This window comes from Aphelocoma coerulescens, chromosome 7, assembly GCF_041296385.1.
Source record: "Aphelocoma coerulescens isolate FSJ_1873_10779 chromosome 7, UR_Acoe_1.0, whole genome shotgun sequence".
Taxonomy (NCBI): domain Eukaryota; kingdom Metazoa; phylum Chordata; class Aves; order Passeriformes; family Corvidae; genus Aphelocoma; species Aphelocoma coerulescens.
Window position 1 is genome coordinate 1,170,062 of NC_091021.1, and position 18,358 is coordinate 1,188,419.

At 52.4% G+C, this 18,358-nt stretch overlaps 2 protein-coding genes across 10 annotated transcripts in view; one reads left to right on the forward strand and one right to left on the reverse strand.

Moving 5' to 3' along the window:
• LOC138113452 (UDP-glucuronosyltransferase 1A1-like) overlaps positions 1-10,919 on the forward strand; it is a 35,304-nt gene extending 24,385 nt beyond the window's left edge. For 5 of the 8 annotated variants that reach the window (XM_069021670.1, XM_069021665.1, XM_069021668.1 and 2 more), the window contains exons 2-5: positions 7,500-7,631; positions 7,738-7,825; positions 8,550-8,769; positions 9,904-10,919. In XM_069021670.1, coding sequence (XP_068877771.1) covers positions 7,500-7,631; positions 7,738-7,825; positions 8,550-8,769; positions 9,904-10,201 — 738 coding nt within the window. In that variant the 3' untranslated portion in view covers positions 10,202-10,919. Of the gene's footprint in view, positions 1-1,968; positions 2,827-4,229; positions 5,133-7,499; positions 7,632-7,737; positions 7,826-8,549; positions 8,770-9,903 lie in introns of those variants that run through there. The other 3 variants (XM_069021671.1, XM_069021672.1, XM_069021666.1) reach the window with 3 other exon arrangements.
• A 6,655-nt stretch (positions 10,920-17,574) lies between these two features.
• SH3BP4 (SH3 domain binding protein 4) overlaps positions 17,575-18,358 on the reverse strand; it is a 32,903-nt gene continuing 32,119 nt past the window's right edge. For both annotated transcript variants that reach the window (XM_069021676.1, XM_069021677.1), the window contains exon 6: positions 17,575-18,141. In XM_069021676.1, coding sequence (XP_068877777.1) covers positions 17,917-18,141 — 225 coding nt within the window. In that variant the 3' untranslated portion in view covers positions 17,575-17,916. The remainder of the gene's footprint in view (positions 18,142-18,358) is intronic.

Genomic DNA, 18,358 nt, shown 5'->3' on the forward strand with positions numbered 1-18,358 from the left:
TTACAGTCCTTCTTGCTGGCTTATAAGAATCCCTTTTCTTTCATAGGCCCCGTGGAGAACCTCCTCTCCAAATAAACATTTTAGGACACATTTAGTCTTAATCTTGGAATAACACTTAGGATTAGGATTGGAGTATCCTTACCACACTCAGGTGCCTTTGGCAAAGGTAGCCATTTCATGGATCAGCTCTCCCATCATTCCTACCCGCTCCAAGAGAAGTCTTCCAAGCCTGGAGAAACTGCTCAGAGTTCACTCTGTTAAGGCATGCTTGCTTGGGGGGTCTAAAAGAATCTCTCTTCTCCAGCCAGCTCCTGTTCAGGTTCCGTTCCTGTGTCTTGTATTGCTTTTGTAAACTTGCAAACATTTGGCATCTGGTTTTTCCATGTCCATGTGGAATATGCCTTCATATCAGGTGAGATCTGCTTGGCCAGGCCCTTCTCTTAGGCACAAACTGCAGATATCAGCTTTTCTGGGTTTATCTTGAAAGTTGTCCCGTGCCTTTGCATGTGCTCCCTATCCAAGAACTTCATGCTGTTACAGGGACCCTTTGCCTAAACCTTGGGTTCCCATCGCATCCCTTGCTGCAGCTTCAACCCAGGCTCTCAGGAATACTTGGGCACTTAAATGCCATTCCAATCAACCTGACTGGGATATCTAAAGAAGTCCTTGGAGTGGGACTGTCTTCCACATCAGATCGACCGTGTCAGACAGGCAAACCTGCAAAACTTCAGGGGTAAAAGGCTTTTTCCAAATTTTCAGTCCAGGTCTCTCAAACTGCTGTTTGTTGCCCTGATTTATTTAGTGCTACCCAGAAGAGCTTGGCTCAGTCATCTGGAGGAATTTCCTCACGGAAAGGGTTGTGAGGCCTTGGAAGGGGCTGCCCAGGGCAGTTTGGAGTCCCCATCCCTGGAGATGTCCAAAGGACGTGGACGTGGCACTCAGTGCTCTGGGCTGGGTGATAAGGTGGGGGTTGGTCCCAAGTTGGACTTGATGGTCTTGGAGGGCTTTTCCAGCCTCAATGTTCTGTGGTTCTGTGATCAAGTAGCTGTAGCCTGTGGTCAAGGTCAAGACTCTAATGTGGGTTTGGTGGGTTTTTGTCTTAAAAATCTCATAGCACTGGCAGAAGCACCTCAGGAACTGTTTCCCCTTCTTCTGGTGAGCACAGGAGAGGAGCTTGGACTTTCCTTGGCTCATACCACAGCCAAACCTTCCGAACTTTGGGAAAGGGACTGTAATTAAGAACTTTGAAACCCATTTCAGTCCTGTAGCCTCTCACCCCTGAACTCCCATGGCCCCTCTTGAGCAAGAACCACATCCTCTGCCGCACCATTGCTTTTCAGAAAGATGTTTGGCCTCGAGCCACTCACCTTTGAAGTCTGATGGCCCCTCTTGAGCACAAACTGTTTTCTGCTGTATCACTATTTTGCTAAAAAAGGTGAAAGGTGGTTGGTTAATGTGTTACCCAAACTTTGGTGACTCCGCTGCTCCACGTGCCAGCTCCTGCTTGCTGTGGAGAGCATTCTCTGTGAACCTTCCTGAGCAAAGGTTGGAGGTTTAGGTCTTCCATGTCAACAGTGCAACACAATTCTTGTAGCATAAGCTCTGTGGAGAAGTTCAGTGGCCATAAATTTTGATTCCGGACTTTAATCTTGCCCGGGACAATCAAGTGCACAGTGAGCCACTTGAAGCAACCCTGACACAGCAAAACCCCTCCACAAACAGCTGCTACCTCTGCTAATCAATGGCCCTGCTGGTTGTTCTGACTCATTCGAGATAAATGCATGGAAAAGCTTCTTTAGGTGCCTTGATAGCACTTTGATCAAGTCTTTTATCAGCAACGTGGTTTTCGAACTCCAATAACCTGTCTCAGTAAACATTTTGTAGAGATAAAGTCCAGCACGATATAAGTGAGGTGCAAGGAGACTTTGCTTCATATGCTTCTGAATAAAGCAAGGAGGAACAGCTCCTTTCTCTTCCTGCCCCATGACAGTTATGTGGAGGCACCAGGTACACGCTGGGCTTGTGCTCTTCCTTGCTTTCTGGAGTCTGGCCAATGGTGGGAAGGTCTTGGTGGTGCCTCAGGATGGAAGTCACTGGCTGAGCATGCGCATGGTCCTGGAGAAACTCTGGGAGAAGGGGCATGAAATCGTGGCCGTGGTTCCTGATGCCGCCTTGCTGTTGAAAAGCCCCCAATCCTTCACCATCAAAACATACTCGGTGCCTTACACCCAGGAGTTTGTGGACCAACAGTACCAGGAGCTGGGAGCAAAGAGCTTTGAGTTAACATTCTCAGTTTTACTCAGCAACATCTCAAAGATGACCGACATGTTCTCTTCCGCTTGTCGGCATCTCTTGTACAACAAAGAACTCATGAGCTACCTCCAGGACAGCAAATTCGATGCCATCATGATGGACCCTGTGCTTCCCTGTGGGCCAATTCTGGCTGAGTATCTCTCTCTCCCCTCCGTGTACTTCATGCGTGGCCTTCCGTGTACCTTAGACTACAAAGCCACACAGTGTCCCAGCCCTGTATCCTACGTGCCCAGGACTTTCTCATCCAGTTCTGACCACATGACGTTCCCGGAGCGCGTGAAGAACTTCCTGATCGGGCTCTCAGAGCCTTTGCTTTGCCACCTGTTCTATCTGAACTACGAGAGCTTGGCCTCCGAGTTCCTGCAGAGGGAGGTAACAGTGCAGGAGCTGTTCAGCCGAGCATCGGTTTGGCTAATGAGATACGACTTTGTTTTTGAATATCCACGCCCCATCATGCCCAACATGGTCTATATTGGAGGCATCAACTGTCTGCAAAAGAAGCCCCTCTCAAAGGTTTGTTGTTGCTTACCCTGAGGGTGGTGTTGGTGCTTGTCCAAGATGGGCTTTTCTTAAGTGCTTCCTGCAGGGATATTCGTGCTTGAGTGTGATCGAATCCCAGGATGGCACGGGAGTGGGAATCTTAGGCTTTGAGAGATGAGCACAAGGATTGCTGAAGGGTTTCTCTCCAGGACAGCTTAGGTCGAGTTGTCCCCATCATGTTAGACACACGTGGCATGCTCTGTGTCCAGGTAAATGACAAAATACTTCCAGGTCACAGGATTTAATATTCCTAAGGGATGTGGAATGCCAGTTAATCGCAGGAGACTTGACTGGGCAAAAATTGGGAATGTGGAATTAACTCTGTGAATATACCTGGGCACTTCTGCTGTGCCACAGAACATGAAGCTAGGGGAAGCACAGAACATCAGGGCGGGGTTAGGTTGGATCTCAGGGAAAGGTTCTGCCCCCAGAGGGTGCTGGGCACTGCCCAGGCTCCCCAGGGAATGGGCACGGCCCCGAGGCTGCCAGAGCTGCAGGAGCGTTTGGACAGCGCTGCCAGGGATGCCCAGGGTGGGATTGGTGGGGTGTCTGTGCAGGGACAGGGGTTGGACAGGATGATCCTTGAGGGCCAGGATATTCCAAGTGAGGATATTCCATGATTCCATGTGCGCCAACAACCCTAAACTAGGGGTGTGCAAAGACGGCAGAGGGAGCTCTGTTGCCTCTGGATTTGCACAAGCAGCGGTGCAAGATAGCAGATAAGAGGATGGTTGGGAAAGGAAGCCTTCAGGACTGTAACTACTCTGCCTCCTTCAGATCTGCCTCGTGCTGTGCAAACAATGCAGATGTTCCTGGTTCGTTCTGCTTTCAAACCATTGTGGTGTGGAACAGCAGGAGTTATTGCTGAGTTTACAGCATATTTACTACTGTAAACTCAGGGCTTTCACTTGGATAACTGCCGTGATAGAGCAACAAATCTGGAGATAAACCTTTCCAACCCAGTCTATATCAAACTTCTGCCAATCTTTGCTTCTTGGTCACGCTCCAGGGGCACAGAGCAATCCAAAGGTCCGATTTGTGCCGAGTTCCGTGCCCAATCAGTGCAGTGGACTCAAGGCAGGGGGTTGAGCATTAACTAGATGCCAATGATGTAGTGATTGCTGGCTCAGTCCCATTCATGGCTCTCATTCAGCCTCTCAGCCCCACCGGCTGTTGGTCACTCCTCCCTCCTGGCTCAGTCCAAACGTTCAGCTTCACCTCACAGCACCCACTCACTGAGAGCCTTCCCTGTGCACAGATGATAAACCCAGTATTTACCCACAGTTAAAAATTACCCCAATTTCTGCCTGTTAAAAATTAAACCCCTACCTTAGTTAAAATTCAAGTGGGAAGCTCCCTGCAATTCATTCCTCATGCCCGGCCGCGGTTTCACCGCCGTTTAAACCTTCGCTGGTGGCACCAGGGAAATGGTTTCTCCAAAGCCAGCATTTCTTTCTCCTGCCCCTTGGGCTGTGGTTTTCCTGCTGCTGTGGACCTCTTGTGAAGGTGGGAAGCTCTTGGTCATACCCATCGATGGCAGCCACTGGCTCAGCATGCGCCCGGTCGTGGAGAAGCTCAGGGACAAGGGACACGAAATCGTGGTGGTTGCGCCGGAGATAAATTTGCGGATCCATTCATCCCCTCTTTACACCTTGAAAACCTACCCCGTGTCCTACACCAGGGAGTTTGTGGAGGCAGAGTTTAAGCAGATGGGCCACAGGAGTTTCACACCTCAGCCCTTCTTGGAAAAACTCTCCAAAATAGCCAATTTTACAAGCATGTTCTTGGATTCCTGCAAACGCCTCCTGTCCGACAAAGAGCTGATCCGGTACCTCGAGGGAAGCAAATTTGATGCCATCTTCATGGATCCCTTCTTCCCCTGTGGGCAGATACTGGCGGAACATCTGTCCCTGCCCTCCGTGTACTTCCTGCGGGGGCTGCCATGCAGCCTGGAATTCCAGGCCACTCTGTGTCCCAGCCCTCCTTCCTACGTCCCGCGGTTCTTCACACGCTCCACGGACCGCATGTCCTTCCTGCGGCGCCTGGCCAACCTCCTGGCCACCCTGGGCAGCTCCCTGGCCTGCTCTGTCCTTTATTCCCCCTACGATCCCTTGATCCGGGAATTCCTGCAGCGGGAGGCGACCGTGCCCGAGCTGTTCGGCCACGCCGCTGTTTGGCTCATGAAATACGACTTTGTCTTTGAGTACCCCAGGCCCCTCATGCCCAACATGATCTTGGTCGGAGGCATAGGCTGCACTCGGGAAAACAAATTATCCCAGGTCAGTTCCCGTTTTTTTCCCCCGGCCCGAGTTTAGCTGTGGGTGCGCTGTGAGCTCTGTCCAGGAGATGGAGCTCCCAGGCGGGAATAAATAATGCCGGGTGAAAGTGGCTGGGAATGCGTTTTGCTCCTCTGCATCCCTTGAGCAATGAGGAAAAGTTACTTTGTGCTACACCTCTGCATTCCCAGACAAACCTGCGCCAAAAAAAAAAAAAAAAAAAAAAAAAAAGGGCTTTTTCTCTTCCATTCTTTCCTGTCTGTTTCCATTCCCTTTTCCTTTTTCCTATCTACAGCTTCCTTAAGAGGGACAGTGGAGGGACAGCTCCCATCTCTGCTCTCTGAGGCCAGAGACAGCACCCAGGGAACAGCTGGAGCTGTGCCAGGGCAGGGTTAGGTTGGATCTCAGGGAAAGGCTCTGCCCCCAGAGGGTGCTGGGCACTGCCCAGGCTCCCCAGGGAATGGGCACGGCCCCGAGGCTGCCAGAGCTCCAGGAGCGTTTGGACAGCGCTGCCAGGGATGCCCAGGGTGGGAGTGGTGGGGGGTCTGTGCAGGGACAGGGGTTGGACAGGATGATCCTTGTGGGTCCCTCCCAGCTCAGGATATTCCATGGACTTCAGAGAGTTCAGGCAGGCCCGAATGAAATCCCCACCACCCGCAGAGCAGCACTTCTACTTTTGTGGAAAATACTGTGCACTGCAACTGTATTTTGCTTCAGCTGTGCCAGACTTCCTCATATTAAGGGATGTCTCCCTCTTTCCATTAAGAAATCCTCCTAATTCTCTTATCTTTTCATGAGTGTCCACTGCAGATATTTCCTAAAGGTATGAGCAGGTGCTGATTAAAACCACTGCTAAAATAACCTGCATATCCCCAAAGCAGGGCTGCAAAAAGTTTCCTCATAGGAGGAGTGCTTCTGAGCAGAAAGTCAGACCTTGGAACTCAAAAACATCTTAAAAAACAAAGCAAAACTTCTGTGACTAGTCCCACAGAATATAAATAGGGCTAAATATGCCTCTAGACAGCCACAGAAATATGGAAAAGAGCATACACTGACAGAGTCAGTCTCTGTTGTCCCTGCCCATGGCAGGGGGTTGGAATGAGAGGATCTTTAAAGTCCCTTCCAACCCAAAGCATTCCATGGTTCTCTGGTTATCCCCTCAGATCCCAGAGATAACACAGCGATTGCCAGACTTACAGGGACATTTAGTTCATTGTATTGCACTTATTTAACTCTGATGCCTGCAACAGTTTCCTCCAGTTTTGCCTTTCCTTCCTTGGCTTGACCAAACATTTTTCTATTTCAAAGAATTTTTGCTCCAGCCTTGGGCTGTTTTTTCTGCTTCATCGGAATCCTTTTGTTCCTGGCTTCCAGTGCTACATCTCCTTCTATTATTTAAATCACTCAAACAAAATAGAGACAAAACTGGCAGCAGTTCAGTGTTATCACACCCAAAGCAGATACAATCACTCCAGATATTAGAAATGTGAGTTACCTGCCATCAGAAGCCTTCACCAGGATTTTAATTCTCTCTTGTAGATGTGAGGCCTGAAAAGAAGAACATCAAGGGAAAAAAAAAAAAAGAAAACAAGCTCTAAATCCAGACTTGGGTTAAATGTGCCCATTTTTATTTCCCCAGGACTTATTCTTCTGTAGGATCATAGAATGGGTTAGGTTGGAAAGGATCTTAAAGCCCATCCAGTTCCACCCCATGCCATGGGTAGGGACACCTTCCACTGTCCCAGGATGCTCCAACCTGGCCTTGGGCACTGCCAGGGATCCAGGGGCAGCCCCAGCTGCTCTGGGCACCCTGTGCCAGGGCCTGCCCACCCTCCCAGGGAACAATTCCTTCCCAATATCTAATGCAAATTTCCCCACTTTAAGTTTGAACCCATTACTCCCTGTCCCATCACTGCAGTTCCTCATGAAGAGTCCTTCTCCAGCTTCCTTCTGGGCCTCTTCAGGCACTGGAAAGGGGCTCTGAGGTCTCCACACAACCTTCTCTGCTCCAGGCTGAACAGCCCCAATGTCCCAGCCTGTCCCCACAGGGGAGGTGCTCCTGTCTCCGTGTCGACTCCATGGTTCTCCTCTGGACTTGCTCCAACAGTTCCATGTCCTTCCCACGTTGACAACCTCGGAGCTGGATGCAGGATTGCAGGTGTGGTCTCACAAGAGGGGGAGAATCCCCTCCCTGGACCTGCTGGCTGTGCTGCTTTGGATGCAGATCTGTCACTAACAACTCATTTTCCTGATCCTCATTTTGTTGTGCTCACTGCTTCTTTTGTTGCCTTTCCAGAGAGTTTTGCAGCAGCAATTCCAGTCTCTGACAAGAGAAGGGACTTTGACTAAAGGCTTGCTTTGCCTCGGCAGGAATTTGAAGCCATGGTGAACGCCTCTGGAGAACACGGCGTCGTCGTCTTCTCGCTGGGCTCCATGGTCTCCGAGATTCCCATGAAGAAAGCCATGGAAATCGCCGAGGCCTTGGGAACAGTCCCTCAGACGGTACCATCTCCCTCTTCCCCTTCCAGCAGAGCGGCTCCCCGCTGTTCTCAGGTCTGCCCTCCCTTCTCCTGCTGGTGTCTGACGTGGGCTGTGCTCCCCTTGCCAGGTCCTGTGGCGGTACACGGGCAAGGCCCCCCCCAACCTGCCCAAGAACGTGAAGCTCGTCAAGTGGCTGCCTCAGAACGACCTCCTGGGTAGGTCTGGCACACCTGGGCTGTGTGGTGCTGGTACTCCAGGGCTGCTGCTGTGAGGCCCCAAGGGCATCGTCTGTGGGTCAGGTGTGAGTTACCACCCCCCGACCCATCACTGTGGGTCACAAACCTTCCTTGCAGCCTTTGCTGTTGGGGCCAGGGCTTGTCCTTTAGGAACTGAGCTGGAAAGTGCTGAATTATGAGACAGCTCTGTTTGGAAAGGTTTTCCAACACTTGAGTACCAGTCAGAAATGGGAGTCTTATGTTTGACTAAGCAGTCTCAACACCTGGCTGTGTTTTTGTCCTGTCTTCTGGCCTGAAAAGGAAATTTATGGTCCTCAAGTGAGCACTTCCAGACAGGTCTTTGGGCTTTTAAAGTGGTGGAATTGGTGCCAGGAGAGCACTTGTTGGTTAGAGACCAGGCTGGGCTGTGAGAGAGATTCACAGCCGTGGAAGAGATGGTAAAAAAATAATCGATGGTAACGTCCTTTTTAGCCTCTCCTGGCTCTGGTTTAATCCTAAAGTCAGAGAAGCCTTGGAGGATTACCCAAAACCGAGACAGAGGTCTACAACCTTCCAATCCCTACCTCTGGCCACACTCACAACAGCCCCAAATCCTTGACTGACCCCAGCCACGGCCCTCTTTTGTGCAGGTTTTTCCCCCGGGGATGTGTTGCTGGGAGCCACTAATTCCAGGAGCTAAGCAAGCCTGCGTTTCCCTCCACAGCCCACCCCAAGACTCGTGCCTTTATCACCCACGGAGGCTCCCACGGGGTCTATGAGGGCATTTGCAACGCGGTGCCCATGGTGCTGATGCCTCTGTTCGGGGACCAGATGGACAACGCCAAGCGAGTGGAGTCCCGCGGCGCAGGGCTGACCCTCAACATCCTGGAGATGACTTCCAGCGACATTTCCACCGCCCTGAAAGCTGTGATCAACGACAAAAAGTCAGTACCAGAGGCACAGCCTTCCTCCCTCTTGCTGTGTGGCCCCAGCACATTCACTCCCAGCTTACCACGAGGTTTCTCTGTTCCTAAATGGCTTCTTTTATCAAAATTAGGGATTTGATAGCAGCTTCTTCCATGGAGGAGCTGATGCTCGCCCTGGGTTAACTTCAGGCTGTCCCCTTTAGGGGACAAGGAGTGGCTGAGAGGGGAGGATGCAGGGATCAGGGGGAGATGGGCTACGAATGCCATGAAAGAAATCAGTTTGCCAAAAAACCGTGCCACCTTCTTGAAGCCAAGGCAGTGACACACAGGGCTTTGACACAAGTGGCAAACAGCTTTTGTTCCCAAACCTGTGCTGGCACAGGTCAGTGGGGAGCCTGAAAGGGCTTATCAAATGTATTCATCACTCATTTATCTCACAGGTGAGTTTTCTTAGGCATCCCTCCCCCCAGTGCTCATAAGGAGTTCTGTGAGCACAGGGAGCAAGGCTGGACAATCCCAGCACAGAGCAGGAGGAACGTGCAGGGATAAACTGAGGAGGAATTTCAGGGAACATCACAGCGCTGCAGTCAGCACACCCAAGGGCTTTAAAGGCAGCACAGAGATTTCCTTCAGACATAAGGAGCTCTTCCCTGCTCCCTTTCCAGGATGCCAAGGACTAAGAAACTCCATCACATTCCTGAGAAACAGCAGCTTATTGACATTGTTTCCTAAGCAGTTTTTATGGCAATAATAGCACTAATAGCAGTAATACTACTACAATTACTACTAAAAGCACTAATAATAATGCAGCTGGAAAAGCTGGCCAGCCTTTCTACCCCCAGTCTCCCATTTCAGCCAGAGACCTTCACCCCAGAGGTTTTGCTGAGAGCTCAAACTAAGCTTTCCCTCTTTTTTTTTTTTCTGTCACTGGAAACAGCACTTCCTGGGCCTGTAACTTTGTCATTGTCCTTCCCAAGGGACTCAGTAGCACAAGAGCCCAGAGAAGCTGCTGGAAGTGTCCTGCATGGGGTTTGGAGCAACCTGGTCTGGTGGAAGGAGTCCCTGCCCATGAGGGATGAGCTTTAAGGTCCTTCCACCCCACCCCACCCCGTGATTCCGTGTTTGACCCCCCCCACCCCCTTCTCTCGGCAGGTACAAAGAGAACATCCAGCGCCTCTCCGACCTGCACCTGGACAGGCCCATCCACCCCCTGGACCTGGCTGTGCACTGGGTGGAGTTTGTGATGAGGCACAAGGGGGCCCCTCACCTGCGCCCCGCTGCCCACGACCTCAACTGGGTGCAGTACCACTCGCTGGACGTCATCGCCTTCCTGGCGGCCGTGGTGCTCCTCGCCCTCTTCATCTCCTTCAAGTGCTGCCTCTGCTGCTGCCGCAGGTGCTTCTGCAAGAAGGGCAGGACGAGGAAGGCGGCCAAAGCCAAGTCCCACTAACACCTGGAAGCAGCAGTAGGTGCCAAAGCTCCTGCTCCCGAGCAGCAGCGGGCTCGGAGAACAGCTCAAATTTCACTGCGATAAATGAAACACTACGATTGTCAGGCGAGGAACGATAGGGATCCTTTGAAACAGCACCACGAGAAGGGTTGTTCCACTGATCTAATTTTGGCCTTTTAATTAAGAATGGGTTGTTAAAAATGCCTTGGCTAGGAGTGCTGCAGTCACTTGGGAAGGTCTGAGTGTGAAATCCAAGGCTCCTGGCTTCCACCTCTCAGTGTGCAGAGGACTCTCAGTGACTTTTCCTTTTAACCTTGACATGTAGCAGAGACACAGAAGGATTCTGGATGACTTTAGGAGAACCATCTGGTGAGATTTCTGTTTGAAATCTCTGTGTGGCTGCTGTTGTAGGAGAGTCAAACATAGCACACTCACAGTTGCTGTCAGGCAAACCAAGCTCGATGCACTTCTTTGTGTGCGTTTACAAGACCCTGAACAAAACCAAGGTTTCTGGCTGGGAAGCTGCTGGAAAACCACTGATGTTTCCCCCAAATTCCCCATCAGGCAGATGTGCCATACCTGGAGCTCACCTGCTGGTGAGGAGACCTTTGTAGGCATTGCTTATAAACCCCAACTGATTTGCTCTTTGGAAGTGATTCTCAGGGAAAGGCCCCAAACCCCCCAGCCCTATAAATAAACCCCAAATGCTGAAAATAAAGGCTCCTGTGTTGTTTATCTTAAGAGAAATGGGGGAAATGCTTGTTTGTTCATGGAAAAAGAGCTGGAAAAGGGACAGGTTCAATCTCCCATGGTGTGAAAGCCACCTTGAGACACAAAACCCCTTCCCAGTGTTCCTGCCCCGCTGCCTGGTGCCTTGGTCCATGCTGAGAGGTGACATCCTGAGGCTGCCAGAGCTCCCAGTGAATATTCTGGGCTCAGAACTGGGGTATCCCAGTAGCTCAGAGCAGCACAGGTGTCCTGCTGAGTCCCTGCTGCTGCTGCTCTTTTCTCTGGTTGTTTGGAAAAGCAGGAATTTCAGAGGAAGCTGTGAAGTTCGAGGCGGTCTCTGTCCTCAGCCTGTCCCCAGATCTCCTGGACACCCACCCCACCCAGCACTGTGGCTTTGCTGCCCCTGCTCCTGCCCACCACAAACAGAAGGAGACCTTTCTTTGGGGTGTGCAGGCCCCCCATGGTGTGTGAGGGCTGCCCTGCTTTGAAAACGCAGCTCCTGCAGCTCCACGTGTTCCTGAGGTGACAGCTCTGGCTGTGCCCGTGGTTCTGGTGACAGCAGTGCAGCTGGAAAGGAGACCCTGCCAGACCTCTCAGTGCTGTCACAGCACAGCCACGGTGCCTTCAGTCCCCTCTGAGCATCCCTGGCTCCCAGCAGCATCCAGTGCCCAAACAAAAACCACTTTAAAATGCTCTTGAGGAGAAGTTCTCTGAGTGCCCTGCTGCAAACTGGCTCTGCATCAACCCAGTGACTTTCTCTGCGTGGGCAAGGAGAAAACTCTTTGATTTCAGACCAGAGCAGCACAAATAAGAAAACAAAAATCCATTAAAATACCCCAATTGCAGCTCCAACCCCCTTGTGCAGGGCAAGTAAAACTAAAAGGAAGCAAGTAGCAAAATGCCCATCCCACGACTTACTTCGTTTTTTAACACAGCCGAAGGAAATCAAGCAGAAACCAGGTGTCCTCCTCTCCCTCCCTTCGCTCTCCTCACCCTCGCTGCTTTATCCTGCTCTTTATTTTCCCTGGGAGAAAGGACGTGCGGGGCCAGGGCTGGAGAAGCACCGCTGTGCCCAGCAGAGGACACTCTGGGATCATCCACAGGCAGGAGCAGGGAAAAGGCCACACTTCCCTCCAAGCCAGCCCAGGAGGGTGGCTGGAACTCCCCAGGAGCTCGTTTATCCCCCTGTGCTCCCGGAATATGGACGCTGCTGCCAGGAGAGGATTTCCAGAGCCAGTTGGGAGCCAAAGCACTTGAGACAAGTGGCTCTGGTGGAGAGGAGGGAGCTGGATCATCAGCACAGCTCGGTGCCCCCATTCCCAGGGGAAGGGTTAATCAGGGGATGATGTCCCCTCTTATTGCCCCTTAATTGGGGCCATACAGAGCCAAAAACCAGGGCAAGAGCCTCCAGCCCAGCTTCCCTTGCTGGGAGTTGGAGAAATCCACATCCGCCCATCTGAGACTGGGGCACCTCCCCAAAAGGGGAAACTGAGGCAGGGCCAACCACTGCTCCTCTCCCCAAGCTTCCCAGAGCCCCAGCACTGCAGGCTGAGCTTTTCCAGCAAATCCTTCTAATCTCTGGGAAAAGGCAGCAGCAGCCAAAGGCCCTCGCTGCCCTTGGAGAACAGGGGTACAAACACCTCCCACCTCAGCACCACCGAGCTCTCAGGTAAACCCTCCCTGGAGCTTGGTGATTTCTGCTCCCACCCAGGCACCTTTTGAGTGTTTATCCTTTTTTTCCCTGGATTTTAACATCCTGTAAGTCTGGGAAAGAGACAGTGCTGCTTCCCAGCTCTTCTGGACTGCTCAGACCCACCCCAGCTGCAAAACACGGCCACGAGGCTCTTTGGGTTTGGGATGGGGCACAGCAGCCCTGGCTCCAGCGGGAGGATGCAGCCGGCATCTCTCCCTGCTTCCCACCAGCCACACCACGGGAAATGACAGGAATTGCTGGCATTTTTCTGCAGCCACAGCGTTCCTCAGCCTCACCCCAGCCCTCAAGGGCCACAGCGAGGTTTTTCCACTGCCATGGGAGCTCTGGGCAGATCTCCTCCACCTCACCACTCGTGAGGTGCTCGGCTGAACCCGGAGAGGAGCGAAGTGCTCCGGCTCCAGGAGTGCAGCTCCGTGAGCCAGGGAATGCTTCAGCTTGGAAAAGAGCTCCAAGGGCATCGAGTCCAACCCTTAACCCAGCTAAACCACGTGTGTCCCCACAGCCACATCCCCGTGTTCCTGGGACACCTCCAGGGATGGGGACTCCACACCACCCTGGGCAGTTCCAAGGCCTGACCACCCTTTCCATGCAGAAATTCCTGCTGATGTCCATCCTGCCCCTCCCCTGGCCCAGCCTGAGGCCGTTCCCTCTCCTCCTGTCCCTGTTCCTGGGAGCAGAGCCCGATTTCCCCCCCGGCTGCCCCCTCCTGTCAGGGAGCTGTGCAGAGCCAGGAGGTCACAGCTCACACACAAAGCCACTGTCACACAACTCTGCTGTGACACACCGAGGGCTCCCAGCACCAATTCCCTTTCTTTTAAGGAAGGGTGAAAGGTCTCAGATCTGATTGCTTAGGATGATAAAAGCGAGTCATCAAGCAAATCCCAAATCCCCCCAGCCAGCTCCTGCCTGGATTACTTAATATCCTCAAAAACCAGCCTGAATAAAAGGAGCAGATTTCTTCCCAGGAATGCCACCAGCCTGGATTATCTCAGGGGAGGGGGAGGCATAGTCCCTGCTTCCCTGGGGCAGATCCAAGCGTCCCTCTGTGGTTCATTGTCCTGGTGAGGTACTGAGGAGCATCCCAGTGACTCGATTTGTGCTGGAGGATGCCACAGAGCTGGAAGCTTTAATTAATGTTCAGTGGGGGGGGGGGGGGGGGGGATCAAAGCAGGGCAGGAACCCACAGTTATATTCCAGAGGCTGCTGAAGGGGGCCTGGGTTGATCCCAACCCCTTTGGAGATGATTTCAGCAGAGCAGGAGGGAGGCAGCCGGGTGATTCGGGGAGGGGCAGGGGGAGGAAGGGGAAACCACAACCAGCGTGTCACTCCCACCATCCCAACACCGAGTGAGGCTGTGAAACGGGGGAAAAAATAATCACACCTTCCTTCCCCCAGCCAGAGAGAGCCCTGTTCCTTTCCACTCGGACATCAGGGTCCTTCCACCCCAAGCCCAGCAAGCAGCCACCCCTTGGGAAAAACACCCCTTTACATCCTTCTTCCCCCTCCCCATTATAACAAAACTAAAAAGCCCAAAGGTGCCATTTGTTGCTCAGAAGCCCCTGGATTCCCCCAGTGGATGAAACCTGCTGAGCTGTGAAGAGGGGAGCCCCAGGGGATGCTTGAACGCGGAATGGGAGCTGCATTTCCTGGGATGATCATCATCTCCCTTTGTTTCCAGCCTTGCTTTGGGAGGGGTCAGGCCGGATGAAGTCACCCCGGGCTATTAAGGTAAAAAAAACGAAGGATCCAGCAAACAAGGAAACCCAAACCTGCAACAGGACTGCTGAACTTGGGAGTACCAGCAAATCCCAGGGCAGGATTCCAAGGGATCCATTGTGATCCTGGAGGTGCTCCTACCACGGTTTTCCACAAAACCGTCCATCAAGCCTCCAGCTGGCACGGGGATATGGCCCTCAGAGGAGGTTGGGTGCAGGGGACGGCCCTGGGAAAGGGGGGATTTGGTGGCCAAAGAAACCTGAGGAAGAGTTGGGAGCAACCCTTGGAGCAACCCTGCTCCTCCAGGCACTCACAAGCAGCTCCTCACGTGGTGTCCTGATAATCCACCAGAGGCTTTCCACGAAGAGCTGGGAAGGCAGCAAATCCATTGATTTGTAGCAGGGATTTCCAGGGATGAAAACGAACACCCGGAGACTGCCAGGGTTCTTCATCCCCGGCTCCCGATCTCCCTGCAAGCCACGCTTTGTGTGGAGACCCTGATAACCCAGGGGCCACTTTCCTCTCCCTTCCCCTCCTGACACCTCTCCCTGAACCTTTTGGCGCTGGATGAGCCCACAGAAGATGATCCCTCACTTGTGAGGGCTGAAGCAGAGGAGAAAATGCTGTGAGGATGCACTTGCAGGGTGACCCCTGCTGAAGCGCTTGGCTCCCTCAGGAATAAAAAGCCGAATCCTTCCCTTGAAGTGGAAATATTCCAGGGAGCCAGGCAGCAGGGAAGCAGCCAAGGGGGAACTCCCCAAATCACCTGGCTGGTGTCCCTATTTCCCAGAGCAGGGAAAGGAGGCACAAGGCAGGGTGTCCATGGTGGGGCATCACCTGTGTCCATCCCACAGAGCTGGGGCTGGCCAGGGCTGAGAACCCCAGGGAAAACCAGACTTCTGTGCAAATAATTCAGGAGTAATTCAGAGAAAGCTCCAGGGAGCCTCATCTGGGATCCCAGATCCATCCTGTCACTCCTCCACCCTTGAGAGCCCTGAAGCCACAGCCAGACACCTGAATATTTCCTTTTCCTGGCTTGGCATCTGACCTCCACTGGGACTGGGAGCACCACAACGGCCTTGGCTAAACGCAGGGATGTTTTCTCCGGCCAGAAAACAACCAGGGAAACTCCCCCGTGCCAAAACAAACCCTGCAACCCCACCTTCAGGAAGTCCCTTAGCTGCAGCTTGAGCCTAAGCAGCAGTTTGGGCAGCGAGACTATTCCCAGCCACTTCTCCCTGGAGAAAGTGGGATGGGAAGACTGAGGGGAGGAAATGGGATTGAGGACCACTGGCTCTGGGTGCTGGCACAGTGGAAACCCCACTAAATGAATCCCACTCGTCCAAGCTGCTTTGGGGATGGAGAGACAACAGCAGATGAGATCTAACCGGGAGCACTGGAGAGTTAATAGCTTTAACTGGATTTTTTGGGGCTTTCCCCTGAAAAACTCCTTTTTCTTTAAAAAAAAGGCCCATCCCCAATAACAAAACCCAGTTCCTGCACAAGGGTGGCAATGCAGAGGCCCAGACAGATTTTTAGGAGAAGGCCTTGACATTTAGTCCAGAAGGCATCTGGGGGACACATTCCCAGTCCCAGCACAGGAGGAAGAACTGGATTTGGGACCAAATTACCACAGCCTCACCCCGCGTGGTGCTGGCCGTGGTCCCAGGGGGCTGGGGAGGGCACAGGGTGCTGAGGAGCCGAGCCCAGCGGGTCTGAGGCAGCTGCTGGAATGCCAGGGCAGGTATTCAGAGTACCTGAGGGAGATAAAAAAACCAAGGGGGAGCAGGGGGGGTTAAAAATAAAAGCTGGGATTATTCATGGCTCACGGGAAGCTCGGACTCCTGCCCTCACTGCTGCTGCCACTCTCCCAGCACAGCCTTCTGCAGAGCTCTGGAGCCTGCCAGGCAAAGGGGGAGAGCCCAGGGTAAAACCCCAGGGAAAAGGCATCCTGCTGCCTGCACGTGGAGGTCACCCTCACTGCAGCAGGGATTTCAGCTCCTGCATGGAAAAATGGGCTCCTGAGGTGCCTCAGGGAGAGGGAAAGGGGCTGGGTGCTCACAGACCCTCTGTGCTACGGGGAGTTGCACAGGAAAGCCCCGAGGAGAAATTTAAGGTGCTGTTGTGGGGTCTGTGGAGAGCGATCACTTCTAGGGATGGGATTTTGGGAAGAGGGAAATACACCATTCCCTCCACAGGATGCCCTTTCTACTCTTTTTCTTCCATTTTTTTTTCCCCTTCCATTATTTTTTTTAATTAACCTGAAAAGAAAAAAAACCCCATCCCTTAACAACCCTTACACATTCTCACTACAAAGAGCCTCTGCATTTAAAATAACCTTTCTGTGCAAAAATATTCCCCTCCCAGGTGAAATACCTGAACGCTGGGGAGCAGAAGGAAGAAAGGAAGTTGTTCCAAAAACTCGGATTTAAAAGGAACAGGGGGGGAAAAACATACGGGCACAGGGTGCTACAAATATTGAGGCTGTTGGCAGCAGTTTTATAGCAAAGATTATTGGCAGGTTAAACTGGATTTGGGGAGCCCTGAAGAATTAGAAATCAATGGCAAAGAGCACCTGGAACATCCCCAATGAGCTCGGATTTCAAACTAGGAGGAAGAGTCTCTCTTTTCCCTCTTCTTCCTTTTTTTTTTTTGGCCTGTAGAGGGATTCTGTGGATGGCAACAATTCCCTCTCATCATCCTCCTGATCCATCTCCTGAGGTCTCTGGCAAGCCCCAAACCTCCAGCTTCTTCCAGAGATGTCCTGCACCACATCTGGGGGGGGGATGAAGCTCCTCCTGGTTAAAGAAACAGGAACAGGCAACAAGCATCTCCCCGCCCACAAACAAGAAAATCCACGTCTGCAGAGACATGAAAACAACCCCAAAAACAACCCAAAGGCTCACAGGGCCTGTGAATAAAATAAAACAATTTTTTAAAAAAAAGTATTTTTTGGTGCAAGGTGCTGCTTGGGCTGAGCACACCCCAAATTTGGGGACATCCCAAGTTCTTACGGTGCTCCAGTCACATCTGGTAGCCAAGATCCTGCCCACGGTAGGGGGAAAGGGCATTTCCTGTGCTTCCTCTTAAAATATGTGTTTACAGGACCCATATTTGTCTCAAACCCCATCATTTAAAAGCAGTTTCTACGACCTAAAACCAGCCACAGCTTCACCCACCCCTCCCCCAAAGCCGTTACAACTTTTACTGCTCGTTACAAAAATTAGACTTTTATTTGTAAATGCCTAAAAAACCACGTGATCTCTTTTGGGACCTCTCCCCACCCCTTCTTCCTACCCTCTTGAAAGTCTGGGGTTTCTTTAGTAAGAAAGAGTTTAACTGGATGAAAAGCCATCCCCTTCCCAATGAATTCCCATCGAGGTGGGATGTCTCCCGCTGCCTTCCAGTCCTGGTGGAGAACTTGCAAACTTTGGCCTCTTCCAACCCACGCAGAGCAACCTCCACTTCTTCTCTTTAAAGTCAGCTCAAGAAAGAGGAGAGGGGGGAAAAAGCACAGGACAAACTTCCCAGCCAGGGAGAAGTGGACAGACGCGGGCTAGATGGCAAAATCCTCGTGGTCCTGGGGGCTGAAGGCAGCTGCCCGCAGCATGTCCAAGGAGTTGACGAGGATCAGGGTGCCCGTGAGGTGCTTCCAGCGCTTGGTGATGGGGTTCTTCATCTTGTCCAGCCCCGTGTGCAGCTCCTGGATGACGTCCCGGTAGCTGTCCCCCATCTGGCTGCTCCACGTGAGCAGGAAGTCGTACGCCGGCTTCCACATGGCCTGGGGCAGAGGGGGGACAGGTGGGAGGGGATCAGAGCTCAGCCAGCAGCCCAGAGCAAGCACCTTCCCAGGAGAACACCCCCCAGCTCCCTCTGATCCTCCAAGAAGAGTGTGCTCCGGAGGAATCTCCAGAGAAACGTGGAATCGTTTGCGTTGGAAAGGCCTTTAAGAGCGCTGGGCCCACACTGGTGGGGCTTGGCAGTGCTGGGTGAGCTCC